General features: G+C 33.9%; 1 protein-coding gene across 1 annotated transcript in view; it reads left to right on the top strand.

The window, feature by feature from the left end:
* esyt1b (extended synaptotagmin-like protein 1b) overlaps positions 1-15,097 on the top strand; it is a 49,089-nt gene extending 33,992 nt beyond the window's left edge. The window contains exons 37-52 of the mRNA XM_083531398.1: positions 1,634-1,742; positions 1,820-1,935; positions 2,349-2,454; positions 3,681-3,857; positions 5,020-5,102; positions 5,353-5,401; positions 7,618-7,707; positions 7,815-7,910; positions 8,025-8,096; positions 8,384-8,470; positions 8,560-8,706; positions 10,302-10,441; positions 11,355-11,486; positions 11,706-11,811; positions 11,897-11,946; positions 12,773-15,097. Coding sequence (XP_083387524.1) covers positions 1,634-1,742; positions 1,820-1,935; positions 2,349-2,454; positions 3,681-3,857; positions 5,020-5,102; positions 5,353-5,401; positions 7,618-7,707; positions 7,815-7,910; positions 8,025-8,096; positions 8,384-8,470; positions 8,560-8,706; positions 10,302-10,441; positions 11,355-11,486; positions 11,706-11,811; positions 11,897-11,946; positions 12,773-12,797 — 1,585 coding nt within the window. The 3' untranslated portion in view covers positions 12,798-15,097. The remainder of the gene's footprint in view (positions 1-1,633; positions 1,743-1,819; positions 1,936-2,348; positions 2,455-3,680; positions 3,858-5,019; positions 5,103-5,352; positions 5,402-7,617; positions 7,708-7,814; positions 7,911-8,024; positions 8,097-8,383; positions 8,471-8,559; positions 8,707-10,301; positions 10,442-11,354; positions 11,487-11,705; positions 11,812-11,896; positions 11,947-12,772) is intronic.
* The last annotated feature ends 1,998 nt before the right edge of the window (positions 15,098-17,095 follow it).

The following is a 17,095-nucleotide window of genomic DNA, read 5'->3' as shown; positions in this document are numbered from 1 at the left end:
TAGTGTATTACCAACAGTAACCTTGGAAACGGTGGTCCCAGCTCTTTTCAGGTCATTGACCAGCTCCTCCCGTGTAGTTCTGGGCTGATTTCTCACCTTCCTTAGGATCATTGAGACCCCACAAGTTGAGATCTTGCATTGAGCCCCAGTCCGAGGGAGATTGACAGTCATGTTTAGCTTCTTCCATTTTCTAATGATTGCTCCAACAGTGGACCCTTTTTCCACCAAGCTGCTTGGCAATTTCCCCGTAGCCCTTTCCAGCCTTGTAAAGGTGTACAATTTTGTCTCTAGTGTCTTTGGACAGCTCTTTGGTCTTGGCCATGTTAGTAGTTGGATTCTTACTGATTGTATGGGGTGGACAGGTGTCTTTATGCAGCTAACGACCTCAAACAGGTGCATCTAATTTAGGATAATAAATGTAGTGGAGGTGGACATTTTAAAGGCAGACTAACAGGTCTTTGAGGGTCAGAATTCTAGCTTATAGACAGGTGTTCAAATACTTATTTGCAGCTGTATCATACAAATAAATAGTTTAAAAATCATATATTGTGATTTCTGGATTTTTTTAGATTATGTCTCTCACAGTGGACATGCACTTACGATGACAATTTCAGACCCCTCCATGATTTTTAAGTGGGAGAACTTGCAAAATAGCAGGGTGTTCAAATACTTATTTTCCTCACTGTATATATATATATATACATATATATATATATATATATATATATATATATATATATATATATATATATATATATATATATATATATATATAGTATATAGTGATCATGATTAATATTAAAATATTTGTTTTTATTATTAAACATGAGTTAACTCGTGATTGATCTCAACTTAATTGCACATTTTTATTTGTTCTAAATGTAAATTAAATTAATACCTTTCAAGTTTGTAATACACTAATTGTAACATGTTTTAAATATATTAATTTCACAAAAAATCTCTCCCTTTGTTATTAATGATATATTTATTTAATTATTTTACTTAACTTTATAATTTTACTCTGGAAATTATTATATATTAATTTATTTTGAGACGTTTCGATAGTTATATGTAAATTTTTTGAGTGGTTGTTGTAATTGTTAAATATATTTTCTGGTAAAATTTATTATAATTTTTTTTAAAGCTGAGTAAAGAAAGGATGTTTTTGAATAATATTTGTGTGGTCTGTTTTAATTTTGCCTCTTATATTTATTTATTTTTTTGTAATAAATATGGTCCACCAGAAATGCACGCTGCATTGATCGCGCGTTAATAAAATTACAGCCGTTAAATTTAATTTGCATTAAATTTTGATTTTGACATTTTGACAGCCCACATACATATATATATATATCTCAATAGGGCTGCAACTAGCAATTATTTTGATAATCATATTATTATTATTATTATTAATATTATTATTAAATAATAAATGCAAATGAATACATGTATAATGAATTCTGTAGTGCTAGGTGTATATGAAAACATGTATAATCATATGTATATCCATATATTTGGACATATATAATATATGAGCAACAGAAACAAAATATATTCTGTATATATGTGGCAAGAATGGTTGTTTTACTTACAAAATAAATATTAAGTACATGTATGTGCCTCCTTTTATCAGGCTCAATGAACTAGTGGCTTCTACAGTACCAGTGGGCGTTTCATTTTCAGAAGACACACAGAAAGTACCAGCAGCAAATATCACTCATGACACAGGACATGAGACAAAGGTGTGTGTGTTTGTGTGTTTGAATGAAAGAAAATAAGAATGAATCTTTGCAAATCTTTTCTTGTGTTATGTTTACAGGATTTGAGTAAAGCTTCCTCATTGGAAGGAGCCAGTAAGGCTGTGAAACCAATTGCAGGAAGCGATACAACATGTACAGGCAATAACGAGCAACATTTGGATAAGGCAGCCGATAAGTAAGTTGGGTTTTTTTTCAACGATTTTTTAGGTTTAGCAGTGTGGCCCATTCTTTTTAATATGCTGCTGTTAATTTTCACGTGCAACATGGGTCAATACTTCTTTAGCACAAGAACAGGAGGGTATAGCAGGAGAGAATTTGACTTGGTATAAAGCATAGTTTAGTTGACAATTCACAAATTATTTAATTTAATAGATTATGGACTGAGTGATCAGATGCCAAATAATATAGTAATTACAGAGACCACTCTGCAATAATGTGTGAACAAAGGCTAGGTGTTTGTGGAATACTTAATTTTTTTTTAGAAGAGGAGGATTAAATATTGAACAGTATAATTAGTATTAGCTGATGCCTCACATTGATTCCAATGTGTAAATAAAAGCTGTTTTTGTTTCATTTTGTGTTTTTTAGTTCTCATGAAAAGGTTCCTTTAACTGCTCCTGCTGCTGAAAAAAATACAGAAATACCACATGTGCTACCCCATCACACAAGTTCTTACTCTGGCTTTGCCACTCAGGTTTGTAAATCTATAAATATTCCAATTAATGAGAAATTTCTTTTATTTTTTTTATTTCTTATTCTAATGTTTTTGCAGAAATGTGCAGACATGAAACTTGGTCAGTATACAGTATTGTCTCTTGCTGCTCACACTGTAAAAAAAAGATCCTGTAAGATTTTACGGTAAAAAACTGACAGCTGTGGTTGCCAGAAATCTACCGTAAAAAAATATGGTTAAACTGGTACTTTACATTGTAAACAATTGTCCTGTAGATGTAAATTAATGGTAAAATACAGCCAGCTCATTTGTTTACATTCACTCTGTCAAGTGGACTATACTAGTAAACTAATGTAGGGAATAGTTTTTTCAAAGAAATAATGCAAAAAGTAACAAGTTTACTTGTATTTACATTAACAGTATTTAACTAAATAAACAGTAATTTTATGTTTTATCATTTACAGGATTTTACCGTTGCTAATTTACATTCACTGTTAAAACTACAAATTTTTTTTTTTACAGTGATAAGCTATGATTAGCCTATGCTGGTACTATAGTAAAGTGGTTTATATTTTGGCTCATATCATAAATACTGTAAGTTATACAGTAATAATTATTTTTGGTATTTCCTTGTTTTTTCTGTTCCTTACTAAAGAACAGCTATATTCTGATGTAATGCTGTATACTAAATCTCTATGCTAATTTTCAAGTGAATTTTTGATAAAGACTGTAGACTTTATAGACTGCCAAATGTTTAAAAAAAAGGTATTACCACAAAATTGATAATTAAGTCCCTACTCAGCCAGATGAAATTGAATTATAAATATAGATCTTTTTAAGTACATTTGGCTGCCATTTTCAGTTATCTAATAAAAACCTACTTTTTAAACTAGTTCCATTCATTTTATGTGCATTCATCTGATCAGCAATAGATCTAAAATCAGTAAAAAGTAAACAATTGGTTTTATTTCCGCAGACATAAGCACAGGCATGCTGGTACAAATGCAGATAGTTACTCTGCAGCTCCGTACACACACTCTTACAACCCCAATTCCTACTCCAGTCTATAGTACCCATAAGGCACTGCACCTAAATATTTACCCTATTTTTTCAAACACTAACTTTCTCTGAATGTTTTTCCTGAGCTTTCATACAAAATGCATAAATTTTTGAAAAGGAAGAAAGAATTTGTCTGGTTTCCTGAAAGGTTTTCTTCATTTGCTTCATCAACTGATTTCTCTCTATAGGGAGTGCTTCGTATTCACCTTTTGGAGGCTCAGAATTTGGTTGCAATGGACAATTTGATGGGTGGCATGGTAAAGGGAAAGAGTGACCCCTATGTGAAGACTACAGTCGGGACCACAACCTTTAAAAGTCATGTGATCAAAGAGAATCTCAACCCAACCTGGAATGAGATGTATGAGGTAGGATTTCCTTGGGCTATAACAGTATGTTTAATGATAATGTGTATTAATGAGCCTAAATTTTACTGTAGTCCAAAAGGATTTATTAATCATTTATAATTTATTTAACATTATGTTTTTTTTTTGTGCACACATTTTTACGTGTAGGATGGGATTTATTAGTTATTCTTGTGCATCATGTTGTGTGTACACATTTAGAGAGCATTTATTAGGAGCACTATACTGAGTAGAGCCTCCCTTTATATATATATATATATATATATATATATATATATATATATATATATATATATATATATATATATATATATATATATATATATATATATATAAATTATGTTTGGAATACACATGGTCTGCAAAAATAATCATATAAGCTAGGGCATTCAAGCAGTGTTTGATATGATACAAACGGGCCCGAAGTGTACCAAGAAAGCATTTCCCACACCATTACTCCACCAGCCTGGACTGTTTACATAGTTCAGATGCACAAAAAGCAAGATTCGTCATACCAGGTTATGTTTTGCAGTATTCTTGGCTGAGAGAAATGGTCTTTTTCTATTGCAGCCTATTTACCTCTATATTGCGCACTAAACCTCTATAGAGTGTTATTTCTGTTATACCATAACCTTTCTGTCTGCTTAAACTAGTTTGGCCATTATGTGCTTATCTTTCTTATTGACAAGGTGCGTCCATCCTAAGAAGTGCTGCTCTTTATTTCTCTCTTCTGAGTACATTCTCGAGACTGTTTTACCTGAAAGTTCCAGGAGAAACTTAGTTATAAAAAAATGCTCAAACCAGCTCATATGGTACCAACAATCGCAGTCAAAATTTCTAATTAAATTTTTCCTGTTTCCCTAAAATAACTAATTGCAATTTTTTTTATGGCAGATGTGAACCTTACCCAAATGCAGCGGGACTTTTAAATTCTTCAATTTGTATACAATTTAGAATGTGTATGGGTTTTATTATCTTTTAATAAATGTGAGTGTCCTTACACACAACCTTAAAAACATGTGTGTGTTTTGATAAATGAGAACCATAGACATGCATATTTAACTTTTTTTAAACAATGCAAGTATATTTTAGCATATAGGTTATAGATGAGAAAAAAAACAGATTTGATTATGGTCATTAAATATTTTGTATGATTTTTTACTAGGTGATTTTGACTCCTGACCCTAATCTAGAAGTGAAGTTTGAACTTTACGACAAAGACATTGACTCAGATGACTTCCTTGGCAGGTTAGTGGAGTCACTGTCAGTATGGATGGGGCATGAAATGTGCACATATACCTCGAATATATTCATACAGTAAACCCAACACTTATATGTACAGTGTTGTATTGTATGTACAAAAACTCTTGAGAAAGATGGCTTACTAATAGACAATAACAATACAAGTATTACTTTATAATTATATAATAATTTTTTTTTCGATTATATGGTTCCATATGACGAGGAAAAAGTATTTGACTTTTTTTCTCTACAACAGGTTCAAAATTAAGCTTGGAGATATAATTAAATCCCAGTATAATGATGAGGTGAGTATTACCAACATTTTACCAAACACTGCCCTCATCTTTATATTCATATTAATGCATTTTTTGTTGTAATATTAATTATATCCCTGGTAATAGTTTCTATACAGCCAGTATTTTACATTATGTCCAGGTTAAAAATTGGTTTTAAAATTCTAATTTATAAAGATTAGGATTAGGCATACAAGTGACAAGACAGGAATGAATCAGCAGAATACTCTACTATGGACACATACATGCAAACACCTTCTAGAAGTACCTACAAAAAACTGAAACTACATTTTGCAGCTGACATATTAAAACATATTAAAACAAGAACTTCGAACACAGACTACAAACAACCATGGAAAACATTAACTAAGACCACATCACTAAAAGAATACTGGTGCAACACTGCATAATTACCAATTACATGTGCATCGACTTGTAGATCTTTTTTTTTTTTTTTTTTTTTTTTTGAGATTTTTGTTGAGCACAGGCGAGTCAAACAATTACATAAAATCTTCTCGAGCACATCCCAGGTCTCTTGGCTAATTAATTTGCAAGAATATTTCTTCATGCTTTTTGAACCATTTTTTCAAAATTTGTACACAGACTTGTTCAAGGTGAAGGTTGGACTGCATCAAGGATCGGCTCTGAGCCCTTTCCTGTTTGCAGTGGTGATGGACAGGTTGACGGACGAGGTCAGACAGGAGTCTTCGTGGACTATGATGTTTGCAGATGATATTGTGATTTGTGGTGAGAGTAGTGAGCAGGTTGAGAAGAGCCTGGAGAGGTGGAGGTACGTGCTGGAGAGAAGGGGAATAAAAGTTAGTAGGAGTAAGAGTGTACATGTGCGTGAATAAGAGGGAGGGTAGTGGAGTGGTGCGGTTGCAGGGAGAAGAGGTGGAGAAGTTGGAGGAGTTCAGGTAACTGGGGTCAACAGTGCAAAGAAGTGTGTTAGAGAAGTGAAGAAAAGAGTGCAGGCAGGGTGGAGTGAGTGGAGAAAAGTGATAGCAGGAGTGATTTGTGATAGAAGGGGATCTGCAAGAGTAGAATGGAAAGTTTATAGGACTGTGGTGAGACCTGCGATGTTGTATGGTTTAGAGACAGTGGCATTGAGTAAAAGACAGGAAGTGGATCTGGAGGTAGCAGAGCTGAAGATGCTGAAATTTTCGTTGAAAGTGACGAGGATAGACAGGATTAGAAACATGTTTATTAGTGGGACAGCGCATGTAGGCTGTTTCGGAGACAAAGTGAGAGAGGCGAGATTGAGATGGTTTGGACATGTGCAGAGGAGGGACATGGGGTATATCATTAAGAGAATGCTGAGGATGGAGAAGCCAAGAAGGAGGAAGACAGGAAGGCCAAGGAGGAGGTTTATGGATGTGGTGAGGGAAGACGTGCAGGTAGTTTGGTTGAAAGATCCAGATGTAGAGGACAGGGGGTATGGAGATGAATGATCAGCTAATGGGAGAAGCCAAAAGAAGAAGAAGAAGTACACAATAAAGTTTTATCTGGTCAATTAAATCAATCCTGTAAATTCTCATCACATTGTGCGTGTGGAAATGCTCTAAGTTTTACTATTTAATATAGTTGTAGGTTGTATAATATTACATGATATTTTGAGCTTCAATCCCAGTAAATAAAAAATTTCTTATGAGTTCGCCAGTATCCTTCCAGTTTGTGTTGAATATCTTTTACAATTTTTCAAGTGATTTCTTACAGTTGTCTTTGCTTGATGCAGGCAAGAATATGTCCCTTCTTATACATGTTAAAAAAAAATGTCAACAACCAAAAGGTTACATCTTACAGCATGTTTGTTTAACTGATGCAGTGAGTAGCCCATTCTAAGTGTGATTGTAAATTGTTGCCAGGCAGATCACTGCAATAATAATCCAATTATAGGCTCTTTAGTTTATGCTTATTTAGTTTAAAACAATAACCAATTTTCGTTTAGGCTGTGTGTTAACAGGGATTATATAAGTGATCCAATTGTGAAAAGTGGCTGTTTTTCTAGCATTGACTTTTTATAAGTGAATATCAACCTGTGCATTCACACTGTGATCCCTTTTTTTTTTTTTTTTTTTTTTATACATTTACTTTTAGTACTGTTTTCAACATCTGAATCAGAATGCTTATATAAAGGATTTGCTGGACCTCTGTAGATGACTATTACACAGTGAATGGTAAATGAAAACTATAGCTGTATTGGAGTAAATTGTCTGTCTATATTGCAGTGGTTTTCTCTAAATGACGTAAAACATGGCCGTCTCCATCTGGTTCTCGAATGGCTGCCCACTGTAACACATCAAGATAAACTACAGCAGGCATGTACTTATGTATGTGTAGCTAAAATAAATTTGTCCAGTCTGCCTTGTTGAGGCATGCGTATGTTGTGCGTTCATTGTGTAAATTGTAAATTCATTTTGATCAGGTGCTGCAGATGCAAAGTTCCCAGTTAAGCCAGAATAAGGCTGTTCCTTCAGCTGCGCTGCTATTTGTTCTTATTGAGAGAGCACATGCACTGCCTGTGAGTTTTACACACACACACACACACACACACACACACACACACACACACACACACACACGCTGTTTCTATAAATGTTAATTCTTATGCATGTTATTGTTTATGCATTTGTAGTTAAAGAAGAGTGGGAAGGAACCTAAAGCTGGAGCTGAACTTGTGCTTGAGAAAACCTCTTACAAAACGAAGGCAAGCAATTAACTAAAATTATAATCATGTACTCTTTATTACACACACACACACACACTCACACACACTCACACACTCACACTCACACATACATACACACATATGCACATACGAAATATGACCAAAAAAAAAAGGCCAACTACTAAACCAACTAAAAATTGGCCAGAGAAAAACCCATATGGGTCGACCTCTAATGTTTATGTTATCCAAATAAGACTATCCACTGCAGTCAAAGTATATCCATATATAGCATATTTTCCATTGATTCTTTCTCTTTCTTTTAAAAGGTTTGTGAGCGCTCAACATCTCCTCAGTGGCATGAAGCATTTCACTTCCTGGTTCAAGACCCGAACAAAGAAATTCTTATTATTAAAGTAAGGGCTACTTTTTTTTTAAAAAGACTGTCAATAATTCATCTGGTAATGATTTTACAGTTTTTAACCTCTTAACCTTTTCTTTATAGCTCTCTAGTGCATGGGATCAGCCAATGGGTTCTCTTGTTTTCCCAATCAGAGAGCTTCTCTTACAGCCAGAGCTTGTGCTGGATAAGTGGCTGAGGCTTGATGGAGCGTTGGCTGAGAGTCAGATTCTACTAAGGGCAGAACTCAAGGTATTAATGTCAGAAAATATTTTCAAGAGCCGGCCTTTAAGGTGTGGCAGATAAATACAACAAAATAAAATGATACGACCGGCATAAAAACTGGTATTTTCTAAATATAATAATATTAATCATGAATTCACTCTGTTTTTTGTTCATTCTGCTAGCTTGGGGGTTTAAATTAGCGGTAATGTATTATGTGTTAGTGGCCAGAGCAGTCCCTTTAAGAAGGTAGCAGATGGATTGCTTTAAAAAAGCAGTAAATCAACATGGGCATGGACAAATATGCAAATTTATTTTGAGTGAAACCATACTCAACATAGAACATGAAGACAAAATGAAAATATTTTTGTAAATGTAAAGCATCAGGATACCAAACAGAAATTTTGCTGTTTCCACACGGACGGTTTTAATGTGCACCACAGTGGATTTTAATGCTTGATTTGTGACTTGGCGCATCAGAAAAACAAATGTTTAGTGATTAAAAATTATTTTTCAGTGGAGTTAATTTTTTTATATCTGAGTAATGAAAGGACATAGTGAATAATTGTGCGGTGAGTTAAGGGTTTTAATTTCCCCTGTTATATATATATATATATATATATATATATATATATATATATATATATATATATATATATATATATATATATATATATATATATGTATGTATATATGTATATATATATATATATATATATATATATATATATATATATATATATATATATATATATATATATAATTATTTATTTATTTATTTATTTATTTATATTTTTTTATAAAAAATAGTTAAACAGAAATTTGCGTTGCATTAATTACGCATTGAATAAGATTAGTGTCTTTAAAATAAATTTGCGTTAATGCGTTATTAACGCATTATTTCTGACAGCCCTAATATATACAGTATCTCACAAAAGTGAGTACACCCCTCTCATTTCAGCAACTTTTTTAGTAGAGCTTCTCAAGGGACAATACTATAGAAATGAAACTTGGATATATTTTAGAGTAGTCAATGTGCAGCTTGTATAGCAGTACAGATTTACTGAACATAAAAATAACTTAACATGCAGCCATTATTGTTAAAATAACCTTCAGATTGTCATAGTACATGTTAGAATCCATGTTTCTCTCAATGAACTGAAGCTCCCCAGTACCAGCAGCCACCATGCTTGACTGTAGGCAAGACACAATTTTTACCAGGGCTTCACCATACATGCTGGACACCATATGAACCAAACAAGTTTATCTTCTCATCAGGCCACAGGAAATGGTTCCAGTAATTCATGCTCTTGGACTGGTTATCTTCAGCAAACTGTTTGCAGGTTTCTTGTGAGCCAGCTTCAGAAGCGGCTTCCTTCTGGGATGATGGACATGCAAACTGTTAAAACTAGTTAAATATATATATATATATATATATATATATATATATATATATATATATATATATATATATATATATATATATATATATATATATATATATATACAGTATATTTATAATTATACACAGTATATTTATAATTTTGCAGCTTCATCTTCTGTGTGAATTTCATGAGTCATTACTAGTACATTTATCAGAATTAATGTTATGTGTTTCTATGCAGATCCTGAACTCTAAGATGGCAGCACTAATGGCACTGGGTGCTGGTCCTGTTCTAAGCAATAAACAGATTCCCACCACTGGACAGATCAGAATTTCTCTATCTTATCAAAAGAAACTTGCTGTAAACATCCATGGCTGCAGGTCTATTATTTTCTTTTAAGTGTATTTATTTTTCAAGGTTCAGTGAATTAATTCAGATTTTATGTGAGACAGTATTTGCAACTTTTCTATAATTATACAAGCACCGAAACATAACGTGTGTGAATGTTAATGAATATAAAATGATAATTCCAAATCACTCAATTTGAGCAATGTACCACACGTCTCTAGAATGGGTCATAAGGAGATTTGAGGGTATCACTCTCAAAACAAAAAGGCAAAAGAAAATATAATGTTAAAAATGAAACTTACAAAGGCATTAAAAATTTGTTTTTACAAGAGTGTCTTATCTTAACTAAAATGTTCTGGAGACACTCATAACTACAACTACACATTTACCAACTAATCCAAATCCCAGTCAAGAAACAGTGGTTTCTATGTTTTTCTTAGATGGCATAGTCTTTCCTTTAGTATTTTATCATATTGTGTGGAATTGTTGTGGTGCTATTTCTTTTGGTTATTTCATTCCAAAAGAATAATGTCCATTCAGATTGCACATCACATAGAAAAAGTTCAGCCCTGCTTGTCCTTGATGTCAAAAGTATAATGTTTATTTCTAACTATAACACTATCCTTTTGAAACCTATGTATGCTGTTTTATATAAACACATAAGCTAATACAAATGACTAAGTAACCAGTATAAAGTGATCATTTTTACAAATCTAAATAATACAAAAACAGTGTAGTTTAACGTTTTTCACTAAACCTGAAACAATGTTCTACCTTGTTTAAAAAAGTGCATTTTGAAAGTTATTCTAGAAAAAAAAGGTTTTTTTTTCTGTTGTACTCATGTCAAAAACACCACCATAGCAACTACATGGGAGTTTTTATATTGTTAATACAATTGAACTTATTACAAAAACCTAATGACTTGATTTGTGTGTGATTTTTTAGAGGACTGGTGACGTCATCAAAAGAAGGTATAGACACTTATGTGTCTCTGATTTTGATGCCTGATAAAAGCAAAGCCACAAAGAGAAAGACTGCTGTGAAGAAGAAAGATCTGAACCCTGAGTTTAATGAGAGGTATGGGGTACGAATGTGTATGAATGTGAGAATATTATAAGGGCAGCTATTTTTTTTTTTTTTTTGCAATGTTTATGAATGTATATTTCACAGATATTTATTATATATTTTTATTCCATCCCAGTCAATACACTCAGTTAAAGATGAAAAACTAAGAGTAGAAGGATGGAGTGACTTACCATTGTGTACGTGTTGTGCATTGATTAAACTGTTTTTCAGGTTTGAGTTTGACATGACCATGGAGGATGCGCAACAGCGAGTGCTCAGTGTATGTGTGAAGCACAGTTCGTCCTTCATGAGTCGAGACAAAGATGTCATTGGCCAGGTGAGTCAGCAATAAGTGAATTTAGTGAAACAGATTGCCACTCAATAAATATATTAATATTATATATAACTTTTTATGCTTTTAGGTGGAAATTGATCTGGCACAGATTGACCTTGTATCAGGTGTTACAGAATGGTAAGTTCTGTGATGTGTACATACACTCACATTTTCACAGTATTTTTGTGAAACACAAAATATTTTGGTTGAAAACAGACATGGATCAAGCAATGCGTTTTGGTAGACAAAACCATATTCCAAAAGGCTTGGTATATCAGCAGTGATAAACAGGATGAAACTTTGCATTCAGAATGTGAAGTATCATTGAAGCCTGTGTGTTTGGAGATTATGTGTTCAGCCTGCTTAATTTGTAGCTTGTGTAGTATTCTGTGAACTGGCGTGCAATACTAGTGAGAGTGTAGATTACCATCATTGTGCCTTTTATGTCAAGATTTAGGAGAGGTGTTTAGGGGTGTTCAGCCAATGGACTTGTGGTGGCTGGTATTAAACAAGACAAATGAAATGAAGAAGCAAGGTGGCAGTGATATGTTACATCCAGCTTTTATGTGACAGTGTTAATGCACTACAGTATTTTAAATAATCTGATATACCATGCATCAGACTTCTGACAAGTGTCCTTTTTGACAAATTAATGTCTTATATGGAGAACGTAAATGCTATCCAGGTTCATACCATTGTGCTTCAATTCTGTAATGGGACCATTTCTTTGTGTGTGCTACCTGATTGACAGGGATGGGTACATTCCTTTGATGCTGAACATCAATTCTCAAAGTTTGCAATGCTTGTGTTTTATGCAACTGATAGTGTGTAAAAAAAAGAAAAAACTGTTCATGGTGTGCTGATTAATGTGTAGAACGGATTACACGTACCAAATATCTTTTTTAATTTGTATTGCAACTCTAACTTTTCCTTGTTTTAACATTTTCCTTTATCTCAATGTCAGGTTTGACTTAAAAGACCACAATTAGCTGGAGCGTCTGACCTTCTCTCAGTGGCCAAATCCACTCATCGATTCAACTTTCTGCTCAGATGCCTTGCTACAATATTGCTTTCCATTTCCCCTCTTTTATTGCAGCTATGTTTCGGACACGAGGATTACTAAAATCAATGGTGGAATCAATTTTACTTATGAACAGAGTTTTATTTAAGTTTATTAGCAAGACATAAGTGGGCTTCCAAGAAATGTAATCTATTTACATTGCTGCTTATGCACCCTGGCATAATGATTGTTTGATTATGCAATAATAATAGTTTGAGATGTTACTGTCAGTTTGTTATCAGACATTGGAAATGCCTTTTCGCTTGTATGTTGGTTGTTTTTGGCCAAGGAATTACGGACATCACTGTGTTTTTCCATTGTACCACTTACTGTTATTAGCATGGACCAGTTTAAATTTAAAAGAGATCAGTGCAATACTGTGTAAAACTTGTTAATATATGATAACACTGATGGCTGTTGTGTGCATAGTGGGATGTTTACTCACAGCAACATGGGTATTGCAAAGGGGAACGGAAATCCATTTGGAATTTGCAGCTTACACAGATAATTTTTCTTATTTCAAGATTAAAGCAAGCTTCCTTTTTTTTTTTTTTTTTTTTTTTACTTTGGGCTACAAAACTCTTGTTTATATTGTGCTGCTATAATCACTTTTACTGGCAAATGTTTATGGATTTTGCACATTTTATTCAAGAAAAATAAAATATTGACAGAGAAGGCTTTTGAGCTTTGGCCCACACTCAATGTTAATTTTTGCAGACAGAATTAATTAAATTAGTCAAAAACATGTTTCACAGTCTTCCCTTATAATATGATAGTGTGGGTTTTGAATTCCTCCTTTACTAGTGGAATTCCTTCTGAAATCCTGAATTTTGTGGAAATGGGTTTTATGTAATCAACTACTCCACCAATCAACTACTCCATTCCACTCGAGATGTTAAGTTATGGTATTACACTATCTATTTAGATACCTTGCAATTTTATATTACTACATAGTTCAAAGAAAATTAATATCGCAAATCGCCAAGGAAATCTCTTTGTTTTTCGCCAAAGGCAGGGGTGTTTATATGTTACATGTGCCTACAATACCCCTTGTGCTGCATATGCCAACTCCTGCAGAGAGATGAGAAGTTGTTGTGAGAGGGATTTGATCTGCACCAGAAAAAATGTGTTAGTAATGTGTTAGTATTAATAGGAATTAGATTGACCATATGTATAAATAAGCTGCACTTCAGAATTTTGGGGTTGTTTCCCTACAAGTTCCTGGAAGATTGAGAACCTGGGTGTACCAAATTGATGTGATTATAAGTGGATAATAAAACTTTTATTTATTTTCTTTATATCTAAGAACAAAGTCCAGTTCTCAATATGCAAATCTAAAAAAAATTGAAGATGGTGTGAATAGACCTTTACTGCATTCATTAGAACATATGTTCATGCTTGCACTCAACCTTGGATGGCCTTACCTTTATGTGCTACAAACTGCATATATCCTTTTTGCATTTTTATATTTTGCTAATTATATTTGAGTTTATTTTTTGGGGTTTTCTGTTATGGAATTACAGGAGATATGGAGATGGAATTTGTATTATGTATATGATATTGTTACTGATGTTAAAATTGTTACATTTCAGACATACGTGAATAAAAACTAGGGAAGCATTTATATTTTTCCAACAATATCGCTTTTTGGCAATAGATCAGGGGCATATTCACGAAGAATCTTTAGGCTAAGGTTTGATCCATAATCCAAACATTAAGACACAAAGCATATCGTAAGAGTCCTCTGGATGACCTTAAATTCAACAAGCTTTAAAAAGGCTTTGTGTTGCTTGTGGGAGTATTTTATATCAGTCATTGAATGTCCTCTGCGTTGCTAGATGACTGCATTACTGAATAATAATTGAATGTAGAGGAAAACGTATAAATGCAAATCTAAAGATGGAGAAATCTTACTAATAAGAATCTTTGTAAATATGCCATATATTAGAGGGTATACTTTTCCTATCTGCTACGTTTTTCCTTTTATTATTATTATTATTTTATGATCCAGAACTTGCTTGAATGTAACTGCTACATGGATGAACATGAAAAAGCAAAAACACCAAAGAATTAAATAACACAAACTGTAACACTGTTACTAATAGACTGCATTGTACACAGCTCTGCATTGTTCAGTATTCACTCTGCTGGCAAACACTTGGATATTTGCTTGAATATTACCATTCAATACTAATAAAATGCCATTAAATTTCACATTTATCCACCAAATGGTCTTACTAGGATTTTTCAATATCATCATTAAGCAAAAAAAAAAATTTCAGCCTGACATTTTACCCTATTGTGGGAAAAACAATCGCTTATAGGCTAGAAATATTTACATTGCAATATATTGTTACTGTACAGGTGCATCTCAATAAATTAGAATTGCATTAAAAAGTTAATTTATTACAATACAATACAATACAAAAAGTGAAACTTGTATATTATATAGATTCATTACACAGACACAGATATATTTTAAGTGTTTATTTCTTTTAATTGTAATGATTTTGGGTAACAGCTAATGAAAACCCAAAATTCAGTATCTCAGAAAATTTGAATATTGTAAAAAAAAAAAAGTTTAATATTGGCGACTCGTGGTGTCACACTCTGATCAGCTCATTAAATCCAAACACCTGCAAAGGTTTCCTAAACCTTTAAATGGTGTCTCAGTCTGGTTCAGGTTACACAATCATGGTACTGCTGACTTGACAGTTGTCCAGAAGATGATCATTGACACCCTGCACATGAAGGGTGTCAATGACACAAAAGATGTATCCAAGCACATTAATGGAAAGTTAAATGGAAAGAAATAATGTGGTAAAAAAAGGTGAAACGAAACCCATTCAAGGATTTGGGGAGATTCAAAAAGAGTAAACTGCAGCTGGAGTCATTGCTTCAAGAGCCACCACACACAGACGTATCCATGGGCTACAACTGACGCATTCCTTGTGTCAAGCCACTTCTGAACCAGAGACAACATCAGAGGTGTCTTACCTGGGCAAAGAACAAGAAGGACTGGACTGTTGCTCAGTGGGCCAAAGTCATCTTTTCAGATAAAAGAAAATTTAGAATTTGGAAATCAAGGTCCCAGAATCTGGAAGAAGAGGAGAGGCACAGAATTCAAGTTGCTTGAGGTCCAGTGTAAAGTTTGCACAGTCAGTGGTGGTTTGGGGAGTCGTGTCATCTGCTGGTGTTGGTCCACTGTGTTTGATCAAGTCCAAGGTCAGCACAGCCATCTACCAGGAGGTTTTAGAGCACTTCATGCTTCCCTCTGCTGACCAGCTTTATGGAGATGCTAATTTAATTTTCCAGCAGGATTTGGAACCTGCCCACACTGCCAAAAGCACCAAATGTTGGTTAAATGACCATGCTGTTGGTGTGCTTGACTGGCATGCAAACTCACCAGACCTGAACCCCATAGAGAATCTGTGGTATTGTCAGGAGGAAAATGAAAAACAAAACGAAAAAATGCAAATTAGCTGAAGGCCACTTTTGAAGAAACCTGGGCTTCCATACCACCTCAGCAGTGCTACAAACTAATCACCTCCGTGCCACACCAAATTGAGGCAGTAATTAAAGCAAAAGGAGCCCCTACCAAGTATTGAGTACATATACAGTAAATGAACATACTGTTCAGAAGGCCAACAATTCACAAAAATGTTTTTTTGATTGCTCTTATGAAGTATTTAAATTCTTTGAGAATGTGAGCCAAAATTGAAAGAAATAAACACTTGAACTATATCAGTCTGTGTGTGATGAATCTCAGAGGTGGGAAGTAATGGAGTACAAATACTTCGTTACTGTACTTAAGTAGATTTTTCTGGTATCAATACTTTACTCCACTATTTATTTTTCAGACAACTTTTTACTTTTACTCATTACATTTTTACACAAATATCTGTACTTTCTACTTCTTACATTTTCAAAACAGGATCGTTACTTCAGTTTAAATCCATTGATTTGGTGAAATATCAAATTTCTCTTTTCACTGCGCGCTGATTTCAGCCCCACAACCGATTTCCGGTTACTGCGCGTCTTTTTCAATCCGCTGAAATACATTCATTAGGTAACAACATGGGCGTAAATCCCGGGGGGAATGGAGGGGACATGCCCCCCCCCCCCCCCCCCATCCGAGGGTTGTGCCCCCCCCCCCCATTCTCTTTAATGTAGTTGATGCAGACTCATTCATAAATTAGTTGCGGCAAAAATGCTGATTAGCGATGT

This window comes from Silurus aristotelis (genome assembly GCF_946808225.1).
Source record: "Silurus aristotelis genome assembly, chromosome: 2".
NCBI classification, from domain to species: domain Eukaryota; kingdom Metazoa; phylum Chordata; class Actinopteri; order Siluriformes; family Siluridae; genus Silurus; species Silurus aristotelis.
Note: the sequence above shows the minus strand (reverse complement) of the source record. Positions and strands in the feature narration are given on the sequence as shown.